At 34.8% G+C, this 18392-nt stretch overlaps 1 protein-coding gene across 3 annotated transcripts in view; it reads right to left on the minus strand.

Moving 5' to 3' along the window:
- SYNDIG1 (synapse differentiation inducing 1) overlaps positions 1 to 18392 on the minus strand; it is a 300390-nt gene that overhangs the window by 166516 nt on the left and 115482 nt on the right. For 2 of the 3 annotated variants that reach the window (XM_043989430.1, XM_043989431.1), the window contains exons 2-3: positions 17413 to 17972; positions 1090 to 1098 (exon numbers count right to left, since the gene is read on the minus strand). In XM_043989430.1, the coding sequence (XP_043845365.1) occupies positions 1090 to 1098; positions 17413 to 17892 (489 nt within the window). In that variant the 5' untranslated portion in view covers positions 17893 to 17972. The remainder of the gene's footprint in view (positions 1 to 1089; positions 1099 to 17412; positions 17973 to 18392) is intronic. The other variant, XM_043989432.1, reaches the window with a different exon arrangement.

Here is an 18392-nt window from a genome sequence, read left to right on the forward strand (position 1 = left end):
GGTGATAGCAGTTGGTAAGATCAAGAAAGATTATGTGAAAATAATGCTTGAACTATGAGGTAACTGATGGATGTTCTGAGTCAAAGGGGAAGAGGAAGCATATTACAGTCAGTGCAAAGGCAAGGAGTCAGAGAGTTGTGTGTGAGAAGCAAAGTTGAAGACAGTGACCAGATTAGAGGGTGTTGTGTGACCACTGGCAAATCACTTAACTTTTCATCTCTGCAAAATAGGGTTACAATTTTTGTTACATCTACTTCACTGCATCGTTGTGAGGCTCAGATAAGTGAAGCAGATGTAACTACACACACACACACACACACACACACACATCAGTAGTTTGCAAAGTTTAAAGCACAGACTATATGTCATTTATAGTGGGCATATGAAGGGCAGTTCTATGCAGGTGAGGAATGTCAGTTTTGTCCTTGGGACAATAGCCTCTTAGAATTCCTTGCTTTATTTATCTTCTAGCTCAAATAACACTTTCTACATGAGCCATTTCCCAATTCTTCTAACTGCCAGTATACCCATCCTGCCCAACAATCTCAGAGTTGCATTTTTATATACTGTATATGTTTTTACATATACATGCGATAAAGCATCAGTTTCCTAAGGCAGGGGGTGCTTCATTTTTGTCTCATATCCCTAGCACCCAGAACTGTCTGGTACAGAATAAGTACTTAACAGTTGAATGATAGTGAGAAATGTCACATGAATATTAAAAGGAACATAATATGGTGCAACTGAAAAAAAACACATTGAAAACTCAGAAGACAGGCTGTGACTCTGGTTCTGCTGTTTTGTAGGAGACACTGAGTGAGTCACTTATGCTCTCTGATTTCCAATTTTCTCATCGGTAAAATGGACATAGTAATACTACCTACCTCTCAACATTTCTGTGAAAGTCATAGTGATAATATGTCTGTGTTCTTTGAGCAGTATAAAGAACAGCAAAAACACTGAGCATTATTATTATTTTCTTACAGTAGCACCTACATTGACTCCATCCACCCAAATAAAAGAAAGGATCAAGCACCTACTATTTGCAAGGCACCAGGGATACAGAGTTGAAATAAGATAGTGCCTCACCTCAAGGACCTAGAAAAAATAATATAAGAACATAATTATTAAGGAATAATTATTTATTTTTATTATGTTGTTAATATTATTGTTATTAATTATATTTATTATGTATTAATAATGCAATAACATAATAAGAACTGGAATGAAAAAGAACAGAATAAGTGTTATCATTCAGACTCCAAAGTCCTAAACTTAAGTTTATTTATTAGTGTATTCTTTTATTTCAGTCACAAATTTCAGGGCATGATTGTCTACCATATTGAATCAGATAACACTAAAACGTATGATTCAATTTTCCAACTCTTTTTTCTCTCTCATTCTTTAAAGGAGAGAAAATTTATTGAATCTTAAGCCCTTAACTAGTTTTTATAGTAGTCCCATATAATCAGTAGACAGTCATATTGTAGTTGGTTGAGAGCTAGCCTTGAGACAAGGAAGAACAGGGTTTGAGTGCTGTTTATGACACATAATCATATGTTACAATGGAAAAGTCACTTAATCCCTTCTACTATCTAGGTTGTTAATACTATAAATTGCAGAGAAGATGCCAACTTGCATTAGTAAAAGGAATTCCTGTTTCTGGGAATTCCCTGTCAGCGAAATCAGTAAAATTACAAGGTAGGGCCTTTCCTTCTGATACATGAAATACATTGCTAACCATCAACTCCCACTTTCTGTACTTATGGGAGAGGGGAGTAAAACATCTCATAAGTTATCCTGGATGGCAGAATTCAGACAAAATGTTATTGTTTCTTCAAAGTCTCTGGGGCACTGGATAAATTACTCAGGGTAATCACTTTAAATCTTTATAGCAGTATATATTCTGTGCATTTCAGAATATTAAAAATGGCTTTTTAATCTAAACTATGAAGGAAAGGCTCATTTTTTCCCCCAGTGGCATATGGAAGGAACTGATTTTGCATGTGAATAAGAGCTTACAGTGCTCTTCTTGCAAAGGTTTATTTGGAAGACCAATGACTATTCTTTCTTTTTTTATTTTGTTTTGTTTCTGTTTTTTGTTTTGTTTTTTGCTTGCTAACAATCATAGATGTTATATATGTCATCAAGTAAAATCTTTCCTAGTAATGACAACTAACTCTTCTTCAAAGATCATTCCTGTGTGTGTCCCTCTCCACCTAACTCCATTTCCTAAATTGTATATATTTTCTATTCACTTGCAAATTCACATAGACTCTCCCCTAACCGAATGTAAACTCCTTGAGGGAAGCAATAGTTCCATTTTTGCCTTGATGTTCCTGGTATCTAGCACCGCTGACATAGAAAACACTAAATCCTTTCTATAACTGTTTGATGAAACTGTTAAAATCTGTTTCCTCATCCCTCCATAATTATAATATTTAGCCAAAAGTCATAGGCACAGTTCACTTTAGATGGTATCAAATTAATAGATTAGTCATGTGGCATAATATTAGTAGTATTCCATAGATGATTGATCTGAAATCACAGGATCACAGAAACTCAGAGTTGGAAGAGACCTCAGAGGTCATTAAGTCCAACCCATCCCTGTTCTAAAACATTAAAAAAACCCATACCCAACAAGTGATTATTCAGTCTTTTTTGTCTTTCAATCAGTGGGAATGCACTAAATCTTGGGGCAAAGGTTTTCCTTATATCAATGTTAAAATTTCCTCTTTGCAGCTTTTTACACCCATTGTTTCTCATTTTGTTTTCTAGTGCCAAGAAGAAATAATGTAATCCTTTTTCTACATGGCAGCTCTCTGAATACTTGAAGATACGTATAATGTAATCTCTCTCTCTCTCTCTCTCTCTCTCTCTCTCAACAAACAATATACTCTTCTTCCAAACTAAACATCTAAAATTATTTGAACCTACTTTTAAATAGAGATAAAGTGGTATGTTGGAATGGGTGCTGATCCATAAGAATGCCAAATGCCTCAAAATGAAAAATGTTATACTCCTCCAGATAGAGAAATAATAAAGTCAGAAGGCAGATTGAAGCATGTTTTCCCTTTCTTTGTTTTTCTTGGGGATTTTTGTTTGTTTGTTTAGAACATGGGTAATGAGGAAGTATGATTCATGTGATTTCATATGTATAATGAGTATTATATTTCTTATCATCTCCATGCATGGAGGATGGGGAAGAATTGTAAATGAAAATAAAAAAATAATAGCATATACTCTAGTGAAAATTACATTCCAGGATAGGTCCTATGGGGAAGTTTATTTTTTTTTGACCATGCATGTTTGTTATACAGGTTTTACTTTTGTTTTTGGTTTTCTTTTTCAGTGAGGGTACATGGGATGGAGAGATCAGAAATATTTGTTAGTGGAAGAAAAATAAAGTTACATTTTAGTTTATTGTATACTTAAAGAGAAAAACAAGCTACATACAATAACATTTTATTTCACATATACTCCACTTTTTCTATTCTACTTTGTAGATGAAAATATGAATTATATTTTACGTTTATAAACTGGAGAATAAAAAACATTTTTAAAAAAAGAAAGAAAGAGAAGTTGGGCCAGGAAGGTGTGGAGCATGATCCTAAGATATATTTTAGTAACCTGAAGGCTTAATGTGAATTGGTTAATGTAAGTGTTAATGAACTTGCCTAGTAAAGGAGATTACTACTATGTCATAGTGGTAAGGAATGTACTGTAAGAGAGGGCCATTTGGAGCTATACAGAAAGGAATTAATAGTAATGTTTACCAATTATAAATCTCGTTAAGAGTTTAAAAGGCTCTTCACCAATATTAACTCATTTAATCTTCACAATAACCCTGGAGGTGTGTGCTATTATTATCCCTATTTTACAGATAAAGAAACTGAGGAAAGTAGTGTTTAAGTGATTTACCAAGGTCACAAAGCTAGCAAGTATCTAAGGCAGGATTTGAAATCAGGTCTTCAAGATTCCAGGTCCATGCTTTATTCATTGTTTAATACAACTTGAATGTGAAAATGTCTTCATCCATCATAGGGAAGAAGGATTTCAAAGAATGTGTAATATAATAATATAAGATTAGCTAAAATGATGGAAGGGGGAAGTGACAAATGTTGGAAGGGGTGTGGAAAAATTGGGACATCAATTCACTGTTGGAGGAACTATAAATGTTCCAAGCATTTTGGAGAGCAATCTGGAATTATGCCCAAATAGTTGTTAAGCTGCATATACACTCTGACTAGTAATACTGCTACTAGGTCTTTTCCCAAGCTGCTTAGTGAAAAAGGAAAAGAACCTATTGTTCTAAGATATTTACAGCAGTTCTCTTTGTGGTGGCAAGGAACTGGAAATTACAGGGATGCCCACTGATTGGTGAATGGCTGAACCACTTATGGAATATGATTGTGATAGAATACTACTGTGCTCTAAGAAATGATGAGCTCGATGATCTTAGAAAAAAACATGAATAGATTTTCACAAAACAATGGTGAGCAAAATAACCAGAACCAAAAGAAAGTTGTATACAGTAAGAACAATATTGTTTTAGGAACAACTTTGACTGAATAAGTCATTTTGACTATTTTAAATACCCAAATTAACTACAAAAGACATATAAAGGAAGATGTTATGTGTATCCAGAGAAATAAATGATGAATACGTGTGTATGCATATAAATGTATATATGTGTGTATACATACATATTTGTTTCTTAATGGTAGCCATCATTATTATTTCATGATAACTTTATTTTATATTTAAAAGTTATACATAATAGATTTGGAGTTTATATACAATCATGTTTTTTCTATTCTACTATGTTATAGAAATGGTATTTTTTTAAGTCTTTTTTTTTTTAAAGTGAGGCAATTGGGGTTAAGTGACTTGCCCAGGGTTACACAGCTAGTAAGTGTTAAGTGTCTGAGGCTGGATTTGAACTCAGGTACTCCTGACTCCAGGGCCAGTGCTCTATCTACTGCGCCACCTAGATGTCGCTGAAATGGTATTTCTTAAGGTCAGAATAAAATAAATAAATATATATATATATATATATGTATATATATATGTATATATATATATATATATACACACATTTTTTTGTAAAAGAATGTATAAGTTTTATCTCTGCTTTTGGGAAAGATTTATCTTTCAGCTCCTTTTTTTTTTTTTTTGATCTGGTTAGTATGGTTGAGTTCATCTGTTATTGCTGTGGCCATGTATGTGTTGCTGCCTAATACCTCTGCCTCAGTAGCTACTGTAATCTCAGCTATGTGACTTAGAAATTTCAGTTTTTATGAAGTTGGAACATTGTGGTTATTATATTAATATTTGTATGAAGATATTATTTTATTAGATGTAAGAAGAGGGAAAGTATTTCTATCTGCTATGTCATATGAGCCTATGAATTTTTAACCTTTAAATTGCTGTGACATTTGAGTAAACTGGAAAAATACATAAAAAGATTCTGCAGTCCTGGGACTCTTGATAATGATTTTAATCACTTTGTAATTATCTAAAACTACAGCTATTAATAATAGTTGGGAGAACCAGGAGGAGCAGCGCTGACCAGTGTCCCTCTGCCTACAGAGGGAAGGAGGGTAGCAAGCTGTAACTATGAAGAACTGAGAGGGGAGAGGATACACAAAAACACAAAGGTTCCATCCTGAGTGAAGAAGAGCTTTCTATATTGGAATTATAGAAAGAAGAAAATGTATAATGTTAAGAACTAACATGCTCCATTTGTTATAGTATATTTGAAGATCTTTTAGAATTACTATGCTCCCACACATTTTGAAGAACTTGTCTAAAAAATTATTTTTAGGCATATGGTAACTTTTCCATGTGGAGACTCATAAGAATTCCACTGAAGTGTCCTAATTGCAGAAGCATGGTAGAAATCCCTACCCTTGGTACTGAATCTTTACCTATCAGTTTTGCTCTGAGAGCTATTATTGAAAAAAATACCACCAAGAAGAAAGCCAGATATTGTCACCTGCCCTGAACATTTGAGCCAGCTACTCAGTGTTTACTATTAGGTTGCCAGCTGGTGTGTGGCCACTGCCTTACAATAGGCCAGCATCATGGTCATCCCATAGATGTCATTCTGAGTGGTTCTGTGAATGAAAGGGATACTCCTCCAAAGCTTCCTAAGCAGTTAACTGACAATCATGGGACAGATGTTCGTCTGCTTATTGAAAAGTTCAAGGAACAGAAATCTCATTTTAAGGAAAGTTCAAAGTGATAAAGAAATTGTTTTTCATTATTTTAAGAAGCTTAATGATATAATGGACCCCCAAAATATGATTTTTATTTGCCTTGAATAGTGTTGGAATCACAATTGATGAAGATGACACTCCACAAATTGAAAGAATGAAGGAAATAAGAGTATAGCAGCTTGAATTGATGTCATTGACTACATCTTTGGGAGATTAGGAACTGTCACTTAAAATTCCTTGAAAAAGTGTATGATTTTCCTCAAGCTCTAAAAATGTATCCATGGATTAGCCAGGTATTGAAGGAAGAATGGTCAAGAACAGAGATTGGTCAAACAAAAAACAACAACTTATGGTTCCAAAAATAAAGCTTTCCTCTCAAATGTGTCCCAACCAATGAGGAGAAAAATGTTTTTTTTTCTTAAATTAAGCATTTTTTTATTTTGATGATTATTTCAGGGATATTGATATTAATATTTTTGTTTAACAATCATATGCTGCCCATTTTAAATGGTGTAATTTCAGTATATTTCTCAGAAATTCTCAATCCTTGTATCATATTTTAGCAACACACAAGCAGTTAAAGAAACAGTGTGCCACACATACATCCTGATTTATATGGGGTGACATTTCTTTTTGTTTCTGAGAATTCAGATCTGAATTATGTTTACGTCTCTCTAGCCAATTCTTAGTTGGCCATGTGAAAGGGGGAGGCTGGACAATATCATAAGTAAAAACTTGATCTTTTACCAGTGCTACCAAAAATGGCAAAATGTCATCTTTTTTTGCTTTGTCAAGACTTGACAAGTCATATTTCAGTAGGGGTGATGGGCCAAAAAACAAGGAGGGAGGAGAAGCAGAATGCTTGGATAATCAACTCTTGAGTTAATCAAAACTGACTGGAATTTTCTTATTATTTTGAACCAAGATTATTCAAATATTATGTTTCCATTTTGACCAGTAAATATTGACCATTAAAAATAATAATCCATGATTTCAAAATTGCTGCACTATTATTTTAATAATGGATTTGTAAAAGTATATATTACACTTTCTATAGATCAACACAATGTGTATAAATGGGTTTCATCATAACTACATTCTTTAGATCTTAGGATCTCAGAACTAAATGTTCCATGATCCTTTAAAGTTAGTTCCTTTAAATCCTATCTGATGGTTTGGGGTAGGATGAGAGAGACATGGGAATTCCTAATGGGTGATACTTAGAATTTTTAAAAAATAGTATGGAGTAGATTTCCCCATCATTGGTATACAGTTTAGTGGTGGAATGAAGGCTGGTTTACAACATACATAAAGGTTCTTGTCACAGACCAAAAATGACAATCAATTTTTTTTTTTAGTGAGATAATTGGGGTTAAGTGCCTTGCCCAGGGTCACACGACTAGTAAGTGTTAAGTGTCTGAGGCCAGATTTGAACTCAGGTACTCCTGACTCCAGGGCCCGTGCTCTATCCACTGTGCCACCTAGCTGGCCCAATGACAATCAATTTTAACAAGTCTTTCAGGCAGCATAGCAGAGTATAAGAGTGTTGGGTTTGTATGCAGGAAGGGAAGACTTCAAATATCACTTTTGAGTCCTGCTCATAATGTGACCATGGGAAAATCACTTAACTCTCCTATCATCAATAAACATTTCTTAAGTGCCTACTATGTGCTAAGCACTTCTCTGATTCTGTTTTCTTATCTGTCAAAATTTGGACAATGATACTTCTAGTGCCTCACACACAAGGTTGTTACAAGTCCCAGATAAGATAATGTGTTTAATGTGGTTGGCATACTTTGAAGTGCTATGTAAATGTCAGCTATTATTATTAAAGTGTTGGAAAATACATGAATCTTGTAGTAATTTCCTGTACCACTGATCTAGTCTACAAGCTTAATTCCCTTTTCTAACATCTGTCATGAAAACTGCAAATTATTTTTAAACAAGCAAAATGTTATGTTTCTTTTCTAGCAGCTTATTTTTAATGGGGATAAATGTCACAATAACCAATAATTGGCCTCCAAACTGTGCCTAATTTGCAGAGTTCAGAAACTCTCCTTCCCCTAGACAGTATTCCATATTGGAATCTGTAAGAGATTTTTTTTTAAATAAAACAGTGGTTCAACTGAAGTCTCCCACTCACAATATCTAATCTTCAGTGCTTCTTTTCACCAAGCATCAGCTGATATTTCAGCAAGTACATTGGGTAGTGAGGCTTCATATATTTTCTTTCACTTTTAAATACTTGTCCCTGTATAGTGCAAATATCATGTCTGTTCCTACATTTACTTCTTTCCTCACAAATTCCCACCAAATTGCATTTTTTTTAAAAATCACCATGGCTCTATGCCTTTTCAGGAATTTTAGAGCTGAGATAATGAGGGTCATTTATTGAAAATTCTTGGTTATGTCGATGAAGAAATGAAAGCCCATATTCTGTCCTCTGCTTCTCTTTGGGTTTGGTTTTCAGCCTTACTCTTTATTACCTGTGTAACTTTGGATAAGTTACTTGGGATCTCAGTGTAATTATTTATGAAATGAAGAAATGATTTAAAAAAATTAATAGGAAGAAATGAAGAGATGAACTAGTTGAGCTCTATTTGATCCTTCAGGGTCTATATTTTATGATCCTACTCAGATTTCTCCAAATAGACTGAAAACTATGAGTGACATATATTGGACTTAATCTGTATCCATACAGGAATTAGCACTATTATAGACATATAGTAGGTGTCCTATTAATATTTGCAGTTAGATTAATCATGTTAAATTGTTAAACTCCTATATTAACTTTTGCTTTGTTTTTTGTTTTTTTTTGCAGGGCAATGAGGGTTAAGTGACTTGCTCAGGGTCACACAACTAGTAAGTGTCAAGTGTCTGAGGCCGGATTTGAACCCAGATACTCCTGAATCCAGGGCCGGTGCTTTATCCACTGCGCCACCTAGCTGCCCCCAACTCCTATCTTAACTTAATGCGGCCGTTCTTGTGAAGGAGAAGAAAGGAAAGAGATAGAGAAGGAGGAAGAGAGAGATACAGAGAGGAAGAGAGAGAGAGAGAAAGAGAGGCAGAGAGATTGAGAGAGAGAGAGAGAGAGAGAGAGAGAGAGAGAGAGAGAGAGAGAGAGAGGCAGAGAGAGAGAGAGAAAGAGAGAGAAAGAGAGAGAGAGAATGAGAACATCTTCTAGGTGGTTAGTAGTAGGTAATAACACTTTACTAATTTATTAACCCTTACATTGTAGGGGCAGCTAGGTGGCACAGTGGACAGAGCACCGGCTCTGGAGTCAGGAGTACCTGAGTTTAAATCCGACCTCACTTACTAGCTGTGTGACCTGGGGCAAGTCACTTAACTCCAATTGCTTCACTAAAACAAAACAAAACAAAAAAACCCTTACATTGTAGGAAAAATGGAACATTCTATCTATAATCTCCTATTTCAATATCAAAACTAGAAATGACATTAAAGAAGCTACATTACCATGCATTTTGGCATTGCACTCTCAGGACACTGAAGCTTTTCTTTTTTTTATGAATCAGATGATTTATAGTTGCAATCTCATATATTTGAATTCCTCTTATTAGAACGTGAGCTTCTTGAAAGCAGAGACTGTTTCCAGTGCTTAGTATAGCATTTTCACATAACAAGCAATTCATAAATGCCTTTTAAATTCATTTATCATTTTTTCCTTTGAGTTCCATATGTGATTTTTACTTGAAAGAATATGGGATATTTAACCCAGTAAGAAGAGACTGAATGGAGATATTATAGCTGTCTTCAAGTTATTGAAATCCCCCCCCCAAAACAGGGTTAGACTAATTTTATTTTTTGAATCTTGATGGTAGAAAATGGAGCAATGACTGGAAGGGGCAAAGAAGAAAACTTAGTCCCATTTTAAAGAAAACAAACAAAAATTACTTTTATAATGAGAGATGTTCTACAGTGGAATAGTTTGCCTCTGGAGATGATGGGTTTACCTTCATTAGAGGTTTTCAAGCAAAGACTACATGACAATTTGCCATGTATATTATTTAAAAAATTATCCATTGTCACTGGCAACATGCTCCTGCAAAAATAAAGATTTTCTAATCCCTACTGTCGAGGTTCAGTGCCTTACATATTATATATGATCCCACTACATCCTCCATGTCCCTGTCTTTCATCCCTCAACCCATTCGGTAAAGCCCTATTCATACTCAAGCTCTTAAAACCTGTTATGTCCATTGCACCATGCCCTACTGTCAACAATCTCCCCTCCAAATTCTAAATGACTTTAGCACCTGGTTATGGTTTTCCACTCCCCTCCATGCCTCAAAATCATACTCAGGGACTTTATATTGGGCATGCATTTAAAATATACCACAAACTATCCCCAGAGGGTTATAAAACATACCACAAACTATGCCCAAAGGTCTATAAAACTATGCATACACTTTTATCCAGCAATACCATTGCTAGGCCTATATCCCAAAGGCATCAAAAAAGGAAAAGGACCTGTTTGTACAAAATATTTATAGCAGTTCTTTTTGTGGTAGTTAAAATTTGGAAATCAAGAAGATTCCCATTAATTGGGGGTTGGCTAAACAGTCTGTGGTATATTATTGTGATGGAGTATTATTATGCTATAAGAACTGACAAGCAGGATGATTTCAGAAAAACCTGGAAATATTTACATGAACTGATACAAAGTAAAGTGAGCAGAACTAGGAGAATGTTGTACAGAGTAACAACAATATTGTACAATGAAGAACTGTGAATTCCTTAGGTATTCTCAGCCAGACAATGATCCAAGACAATCCTAAAGGGCTCATGATGAAACACACTACTCAACTCCAGAAAAAGAACTGGTGCTGTCTGAATACAGAGTAAACCATTCTACTTTCACATACATAAAAAATTAATTCTCATTTTCTTGTGTAAAATGATGCATATGGAAAGGTTTTACATGATTGCACATATATAACCTATATCGGGTCGCTTCCCATCTCAAGGGGAGGGGAGAAAAGGAAGGAAGAATAGAATTTGGAACTCAAAACCGAAAAAAAAATTAAAATGTTTTAACGTGTAATTGGGGGAAATAAAATATTGTGAAAAAATAAAACATAACACAAGTTACTCTACGTTCTTCAACTCCACTGATCTTCGACTTGATTCAGCTAGTTGTCAGTATGGTTATACCGGACACCTTTCCATTACATGGAACTGCTTCTAGCTCCATGATTTTGAACTTTCAAACTCTACTTTCTGACCACAACCTACTTTCTATCCTTCCACCTCTCTTATTCACACTAAACTTATTTTCCAGCCATATCATGACCTTTGGTTCAGCAAACTCTCCTTATTATTCCAGTCTCTCCTTAATCTGGCTTTACTTACTTCTTGATCCCTTGATTATTAACATCTAATTCTCTTGAATTTACTTTGTACATAATTTATGTTTACTGGGACTTTAATGATTTTTATGTACTATGCCCAGTATAATGTAAGATCTTTGAAGATATTGTTACATTTCAGTCTTTGTACCCTCAGCATCAAAATCAATGTCATTCAGTAGGCCCTTAATAAATATTTGTTGAAATGAATTAATTTGTTTCACTTGAACAGAGACAGAGAGAGAAAGAGACAGAGAGAAAGAAGAAGAAGGAAGAGGAGGAGGAAGAGAAGAAGGAGAAACAGAAATCTATTAGGAGTATCTTTGGGATGCATTCTCTGTCCTTACTCTTCAATTAGACTATCTGACTGCACCCCAAATTCCATTCTTCCTTGATTATTGCTTCAGGAATCATTCTTTCTCCCTCTCTCTGTCTCTCCGTCTCTCCGTCTCTCCCTCTCCTCTCTCTCTCTCTCTCTCTCTCTCTCTCTCTCTCTCTCTCTCTCTCTCTCTCTCTCTCTCTCTCTCTCACACACACACACACACACACACACACACACACATTTAATATGTCCCTATTTATTGGATCATTTGCATCAGTACATAAAGATAATCATACCTCTTTCATCACCAAAAAATCTTCCTTTGACTACTTTCATTGTATCTAGTAACAATTTTGATTTCTTTCTTTCCTTTGCCTGTGAAATTCCTCAAAAAAGTTGGCTATACAGGATGCTTCTATTGCCTGAACACTTGCTCTTTTGTCAATCGTTGCAATCTGCCTTTCTTCTCCTTTCACTCTTTACATCACTCTTCTGAAAACTCTAGTGATACTCTCTCATTTCTCCTCTTCCTTCCTTTACAGCTCCTTTTCTATCTCTTTATGAGATCCTCAGTGACTTTGTACTCCTTTATGACTGTGTGCTGCTTTAGATACTGGCCTTATTACACCAGGAAAGTCACTTAACCTCTTTTAGCCTAATTTTTCTCACCTGTGAAATGGGGATAATTTATAGCAGCTGTATATGGAAGTTGTTGTGAGGAACAAATAAGATAAAATATAGAAAGTGCTTTAGAAATCACAATGCCCTATATAAAATGTTAGCTATTCAATACCAGTACTAGGTTTATATTCCAAGGACATCCCCCAAAAGAAAAAAAGACCTATTTGTACAAAAATATTTACAGCAGCTCTTTTTGTGGTGGCTAAGAATTGGAAATCAAAGGAATGTCCAACAATTGGTGAATGGCTGAAACAAACTGTAGTATATGATGGTGATGGAATATTGTTATGATATAAGAAATGACAAACAGGATGATTTAAGTAAAGCCTGGAAAGACTTATATGAACTGATGTATAGTGAAGTGAGCAGAACCAGGAGAATGTTGTGCACAGTGGCAGTAGTATTGTTTAATGAAGAACTGTGAATGACTTAACTATTCCTAGCAATACAGTGATCCAAGACAATCCTAAAGGACTAATGATGAAGCATCCTCTACACCTCCAAAGAAAGAACTGGTATAGGTTGAACACTGACTGAAGCATTTTCTTTTTCACTTTCTTTCATGTTTTTTTGCCTTTTTTCTTGTACAAAATAAATAATATGTAATGTTTTACAGAATTGCACATGTATAACCTGTATCTTATTCCTTCCTGGCTCAGAGAGGGGTGAGGAGAGGGAGAAGAGGGGTAAAATTTGGAACTCAAAACTTTAAATAAACATGTTTGTTATTATTTTAAAATGTTAACTAAATTGTTATTTTATGGTTGATAATTTTGCATTTGCACTATTCTTCTACTTTTATCTCACATGATTCTCTGGCATATGCTTTATGCTCTAGTCAACGGAAAGTACATTTTGTCCTCCAAAAATGACCTGTACTTTCTGGTTCCTTTTTTTTGGTCATATTGTTCCTTCTCTGGACCATCTCACATCTCTGGCTTTCCTTTTTAATTACTATATATCCTTTCAAGGCAAACTCAAATATATCTTTTCCTAAATAAATATTTGTTTAATTGAAGATTCACTTCTTACAATCTTTCTATATTCTCTTCTTTGTCAGTCTCATCTGATATCAAATATCTAATCATTGCCTTTATTTATATGACTATATCTATGTTTCTACATCTAATCTCATTCTCAAGCTCTAGATCTTTGTCTTCAACTACTTAAAGGTTATCTCTACCAAAATGTCCTATCACTATCTCTACCAACATTTATAAAGCCCATTTTAGTATATTTCCAACTAAAAGTGTCTTTTCCTTCTGATTTTGCTAATTCTTTCTATGGTAACACCATTTACCCAGTCTTCCATCTTTATGATGTTGGGGTTATCTTTGATTCTCTCTTCTCCTTCACCTATCATATCCAGTCAATACCTTGTTAACTCCTATCTCTCTCACATTCATGCTCTGTTCTCTATTACTACTAGTATGACTAAAGTACAGGCTTTCTTTGCCACCTGCTTAGATGATTACAATGAACTTCTAACAGATTTTCATTCTCTCTATTCTTTACCTCATGCAATCCATTCTACATATCCTCCTAACTAATCTTCCTTTTTCAGAGAACTATTATTCACTCAAGAAACATTAAGTGTCTACTGTGTGCTAGACACTATACTAAATACTGGAGAGAGAAATGTTTGATATTCCCTGCCCTCAAGAGCCTTATATTATTTTTGCATGGGAGTGCATTGGTGGCAGTAACAACATGTACATAGAAAAGGAAATATAAAATATTTTCAATGTAGGTTAAAATTACTTCAAGTAAGAGGCATTGACTTTAGTCAATTAGAAAAAAAACCTTATGTAAGACGTCAGTTACTGATAAACATTGTGTCTCCTATGTGCCAAGGCATTGCACTAAACATTGGAGATATAATGAAAAAAAAAAGACAGTCCCTGGTTTCAAGGAGCTCAAAACCTAATGGGGGAAGCAACAACCAAATAATTATGTATAAACAAGATATACATAGGATATATTTGAGTTAATGATCAGATGAATTGTACTAGCATCAAGGGGATCAGGAAAGTCATCCTATAGAAAACGGAACTTTACCTGAGACTTAAAGAAGCTAGGGTGGAAAAAGTAGCCTGAAGATAAGATGAAAATCAACATGGCACATCAACTGAGCTTGAAAGAAACTGAGTACTAAATGGGACAAAAGAAAGAATGGAGAGCTTTTCAAGGATGAAAGGTAGGTTGCACAAATATTCAAAGACATCCCTTTTACTGCAAACTGCAAGTAATCCAGTTTGTCTGGAACACTGGGTATGTAAAAGAGCAATGTGCAAAAAATACCTGGAAGGGGAGAATGCAGTCAGACTGTAAAGATTCTTAAAAAGCAAATAAAATGTATGTTTTTACTCCTAGAGGGAAAAAGGAATAAAATGGAACTTCTTGAGCTTGGGAGTGACAGGAGCCCTCCATGCCCACCCCCACCCACCTGTGCTATAGGAATATTAAATTTCCATCTGTGTGGATGATGGATTGGACTAGGGAGAAGCTAGAAGCAGGAATAGCTATTTGGAAACTAGCACTAATTTAAGCAAGACAGGATGAGGATGAAGAATTTGGGTGGAGAAAGGGAGAACTGTGAGAGATATTATGGAATTAGAATGGACAAGACTTGACAACTGACTTGGTATGAGGGGTGATAGAGAATGAGGAGTATTGACTCAGATTGGAAATCTTACCACTATAAGGTCTATTTCCAAAAATGATTATTGAAAGAGGAAAAGAACCTATATGTTTTAAGATGTTAATAGCAGCTCTCCTTATTGTGTCAAAGAACTGTAAATGCAGGTATGCCTGTTAATTGGGGAATGACTAAACAAGTTGTAGTATATGATTATGATGGAATGCTACTATGCTATAAGAAATGATGAGTTCATTGATTTTAGGGGAAAACAAGGATAGACTTGTATGAAATAAGAAAGAGCAAAATGAGCAGAATGAAGAGAACATTGTATACAGTAAAAGCAATATTGTTTTAAGAATGACTTTGAGGGACTAAGTCATTTTGACTATTATAAGTACCCAAATTAACTACCTATGAAGGAAGAGTCTATCTTTATCCAGAGAAAGGACTGACAAATATATGTACAGAAGGATTTCATACATACACAGACACACATTTATGTCTAATGGTAGCCATCTCTAGGATAGGGGTGAAGGGAAGAATAAATGAAAAAGTACATTACGTGATAACTATTATATATATATATATATGTATATAAAGGAATATCAAGCTGTAGAGTTTCATGTGTAGTCATCTTTTTAAAAAATTCTATTCTGAAAATGCTTGTTTTTTCACAAATTAAAAAGAAAGTAGCATTTTTAGCAGAAATAAGAAGGAAGTTAAGAATAAAGTTGGATTTGCAGAGAAAGATAATCACAAAATCACAGAATTTAAGAGTTGTAAAAAAGCCTCGGTGGTCACCTAGTCCAAACAATATAAGAAATGGCTACTGTGTAGAGTTTGGACTTTTTTTTTAGCTTTCAAGGCCCTCCACAGTTTGGTCTCTGCCTTTATAGCTTCCTGATATTATGTATTTTATATTCAAACCAGAGTGGATTATTTTCTGCTCATCATACATACTCTAGGGTTTCCATCCTCTGTGACTTTGCTCATGGTGTTCCCTAAATCTGTAATGTCCTTTATGTCTCATATTTGTCAATTAAATTCTTATCCCTCCTTTAATAGCCAATTCAAATTTCAAACTTTCTTTAAGACCTTGCCTGAAACTGAAAATTGACCTTCTTCATTCTCATACCTTAAGTAGCACCATTTTGTATGTCAGTGTAGAAGAGGGCTCTATCCATGTATTGTAGCCATCTAAAGGTAAGGTACTTGAGGTATAGGAAAATAACTTTTCAGTTTCTGCAATGCAAAGCACAGTGTTTTGTGCAAAGTAGATGCTTAGTAAATGGTGCTGATTGAATTCCTTGCAATCAGGGATTGGATCATAACTTACTGTTGTATCTTCCCCAATGGCTATAACAATGTCTTGTACATGGCAATATCTGTCTCTATATCTATCTCCATCTCTATCTCTGTCATCTCTACCTCTACCTCTACATACATATACATGTATGTGCATCTGTGTTTGTGCTGAATTAGTACCCCCAAAATGTCAAATTGTGATCACCACAATAACTGGCATCCTTTTTTTCTTCAAGAGAAATATAGTAACTTAAAAATTAGGTCTTTTTCCCAATAAATGGACTTATGAGTCTAGTTTGACACAGAATAAAGAATTATAGTATAATTAGTCCTTAGGAAATTAATAAAATTATAATAATGATGATTATAATTGATACATATAGTATATGACATTTATAAAATGATTTAGATATATTATCACATTTAACTCTCACACCATTCCTTTGATTTCGGTACTATTATTATCCCCATTGTATACATACAGAAACTTTAAGAACTATTTGCTCAGGTTCACACAGCTAATAAATGTTTGAGATGGAATTTAAATCTAGGTCTTAATGACCATAAGTTGAGCCATTAGACCATACTGTGATTTCTGTATTACTGAAGATTTGATGATCTTTCAAAAGATATTTTAAGAACAATATCCATACAGATCCGCTTCTAGAAACTTCAAAGACTATTTCTGTTAAATGGGATTCTTTTCAAAAGAATATGACCAAGAGAAGATAAACCACCTCTGATCACACTTCATTATTACTAATGTTCATTACCTATTTTCATTATGAATACAGCCCTATAATCATTCTAATACCCACCCTCCCTAGAGATGCATTAAAATCAAATTTAAGGTCATTTAAAAACAAATTATCTGACCTCTAGTTCCTGGAACTCCTCTTCTTCTTCTACATCATAGGAGAGAGTATGGATTTTGATGTCATCTGAGGAAAGGTCGATGAATTTTCCATCAGGATACTCGAGACTATCTTTGGTAGGTGAGCGGTCCTCAATAAACGTGGTCTCACAGCAGTCTGAACTCCCACTCTCCCCCCAAGAACGCAGCACATTCTCTGAGTACAGGATGATGTTGGGGCGATAGTGAGATTCCACAGTCTGTTGAAGTGTGTTGGGATCCAGTAACTGCTGCACTGGATCATTCCTGCTGTTGTCTAGGCAGCTCTGGGATGAGATATTCCCCACTATATGAGTCTGATACTGGGGTGTTGGGTAAACAGATACCAGGCCATCTCTATTTTCTGCCATTAAGTTTCTGGTGTTAATTAAGCCATTCCTTTTCCCAGCTTCACTGATTTTACTATGCATTAGTACACTATTCTGTTCAATTAAGCCATCCATATTGCTTTTGCTTCCCCTGCAGTATTGTTAGCTGGTATCTTGAAAACGCAGGTCACATTTGCCTAATGGCTCCCATTTTCCTAGAGGCAAAAAACACTGAGATGAGAAATAAAAGCCAAGGGGGTTTTATTTTAAAAAACACACAAATAACACGCAGATATCATTCAAACTGGCATTGTAATAAATCATTCAAGTTACCTTATATCCATATTAGCTAACACAGGAAATTAATAAGAATTATCCTTCCTAATTCATGAATTTTAAAAGGACTACATTAGAATACCCTGTTAAAGGAAACTGCAAATGAATTACTAGTCTATATTAAATCTTAACTAACATGCTAAAAGCACAATGAAAAAATAAGAATCATCCATACAAAGGTATATTGTTCCACAATTGACCCACTTGAAGAAACACTTTCTGAACAACATAGGCAATTCCAATTTCATTCTTTCATTCATTCCTGGCTAGCCCACACCAAAAGCAAACCACTAACATTT

Source organism: Dromiciops gliroides, chromosome 2 (assembly GCF_019393635.1).
Source record: "Dromiciops gliroides isolate mDroGli1 chromosome 2, mDroGli1.pri, whole genome shotgun sequence".
NCBI classification, from domain to species: Eukaryota; Metazoa; Chordata; class Mammalia; order Microbiotheria; family Microbiotheriidae; genus Dromiciops; species Dromiciops gliroides.